The 2,077-nt window shown below is 43.9% G+C and overlaps 1 protein-coding gene across 1 annotated transcript; it reads left to right on the top strand.

Annotated features, from left to right (window-relative positions):
* Positions 1 to 524: 524 nt before the first annotated feature.
* Positions 525 to 1,463, top strand: LOC127056510 (olfactory receptor 52P1-like). Its single transcript, XM_050964465.1, has one exon. It carries the CDS (start codon positions 525 to 527, stop codon positions 1,461 to 1,463), a length of 939 nt encoding a protein of 312 aa, XP_050820422.1.
* The last annotated feature ends 614 nt before the right edge of the window (positions 1,464 to 2,077 follow it).

Genomic DNA, 2,077 nt, shown 5'->3' with positions numbered 1-2,077 from the left:
ATCCTGTGCAAGAAGGGTGCCCAGTACTGCATAGACAAGAGTGAAACATTGTCAGACTGATCTCATGGCATTGCATTTTCTGTATGATTTCTCATCCCACTCCTCCTGGATTTTAACATTTTGCTTAGTTTCTGTCCCTCTTTACCATGTGAGCAGGATTTCATAGCGCTGTGCACCCTGACACCCAAGTCCATGTCTTGAGCTCATTTAGTTAAATTATAACATTGTTAGGTGTTTGAGGAGTTCAAGCTTTTTCCTCCAATGGTCATACATGTTGCAGTTGTTGACATTGAAGGTCATGTGTCATTCACATGGCTGGGTGAGGACTCTGAGGACTTCTCAGGACTTGACTATGACTATGGTGCCATCTGCAAATGTTGTCTCCTCACTGGTCACACCACCCATTGTAGATTGTTAATAATGATCAAATATTTGTTATAAAGTGTGTAACCCCCTACTTGTGCTTTTCTCCCTTCACAGGCACACTGAGCATTTCTGAGCCCAGTCGATGTATTGACCATTTCATGGCAGCTTTCAACCTCACCACATCTGACCCTTCAACATTTATCCTATTAGGCATCCCTGGCCTAGAAGCTGCCCACATCTGGATTTCCATCCCATTCTTTATGTTTTACATTATTGGCCTGTTTGGAAATTTCATGCTTTTGTTTGTTGTAGGCAAAGAGGAGACCCTGCACAAGCCAATGTACCTGCTGCTCTGCATGCTGGCACTCACAGACATTGGCACCTCTACCTCCGTTGTGCCGAAGGCACTGTTTATATTTTGGTTTAATTTCAAGGGCATTACTATGGCTGGCTGCCTCACCCAGATGTTCTTCCTTCATGCAGTTTCTATTATGCAGTCAGCCGTCCTCGTGACAATGGCCTTCGATCGTTATGTTGCCATATGTAACCCTCTGAGATATGCCACCATCCTCACCAATGCACGAATAGCAAAGCTAGGGCTTTTGGGTTTGATAAGAGCTGTTTTATTCATTCTGCCCCTGCCCCTGCTTCTGAGCAGGCAGCCATTCTGTGCCAACCACATTATCCCCCATACGTACTGTGAGCATATAGCTGTGGCAAAGATGTCATGTGAGGACACCACTGTCAATAGGACATACAGCTTAGTGATGGCATTTCTAGTAATTGGGTCAGATCTGACACTGGTTGCCCTGTCCTATGGTCTGATCATCAGGGCTGTCCTCAAAATCTCCTCCAAGAAAGCCTACCTGAAAGCTCTCAACACCTGCACAGCCCACATCTGTGTGATGATGACATCTTTTACTCTCTTCTTTTTCTCCACTCTGACACACCGGTATGGTCAGCGTATCACTCCCCACGTTCACATCATCTTGGCCAACCTCTTCTTCCTCATCCCCCCCATGCTCAACCTGATCATTTATGGGGTCAAAACCAAAGAGCTTCATGACAAAGTGATCAAATACATCTTCAGAAGGTGACCACCTGGGACCACTGACATTAATCCTCTGTGACAAGCGGAGGAAAGGATATCTCCTTGTTAATCAAGGGTACTCCATCCCAGTTTGGCTGAACTCAACATTGTACAAGTTCATAGTCTGAAAAGTTCTTCACTCGTAGTGTCTTATTACTACATTACCAAGCACTGCTCTTTCTGTTGCATAGTTCCCTTTCTCTAACCATCACCTGATCTCTTTAATCATCACCCATCAGTCCCCAACCCCATACATCCTTTCACTAGGCCTTTCCATGACTTCCAGACTACCAGAAGATAAGGCAGCTTTCTGAAGCAAGGTGGTTTTGCATGAACAGGGTTCTTGACCAGTTTTACGAACTAAAGCTATGCTTTCAGATAGCCAAAGACAAAGAAAGATGCTACAATACTGAACTTCTTTTTCATTTATGCAGTGATCCAGGGAGAAAAATTTACCTGATTTTGCTATGTCCAGTAATTCAGGAAACCTGGAGGATAAACCAAATGTTTTAGTTGGAAAGTGATAATACAGGGAAGCTGCTACAGGAATTGAGAACGTTCTTTAGAGCTTATTGGTGAGAGTTCTGAAACTATGTATTTTTGAGAATAGGACTATGACAA

This window comes from Gopherus flavomarginatus, chromosome 1, assembly GCF_025201925.1.
Source record: "Gopherus flavomarginatus isolate rGopFla2 chromosome 1, rGopFla2.mat.asm, whole genome shotgun sequence".
NCBI lineage: Eukaryota > Metazoa > Chordata > Testudines > Testudinidae > Gopherus > Gopherus flavomarginatus.
This window is presented reverse-complemented; position numbering and strand designations above follow the sequence as displayed.

What these genes read in the sequence shown, in the direction of transcription:
- LOC127056510 (XM_050964465.1), top strand. Translation starts at nt 525, where the DNA reads ATGGCAGCTTTCAACCTCACCACATCTGACCCTTCAACATTTATCCTA.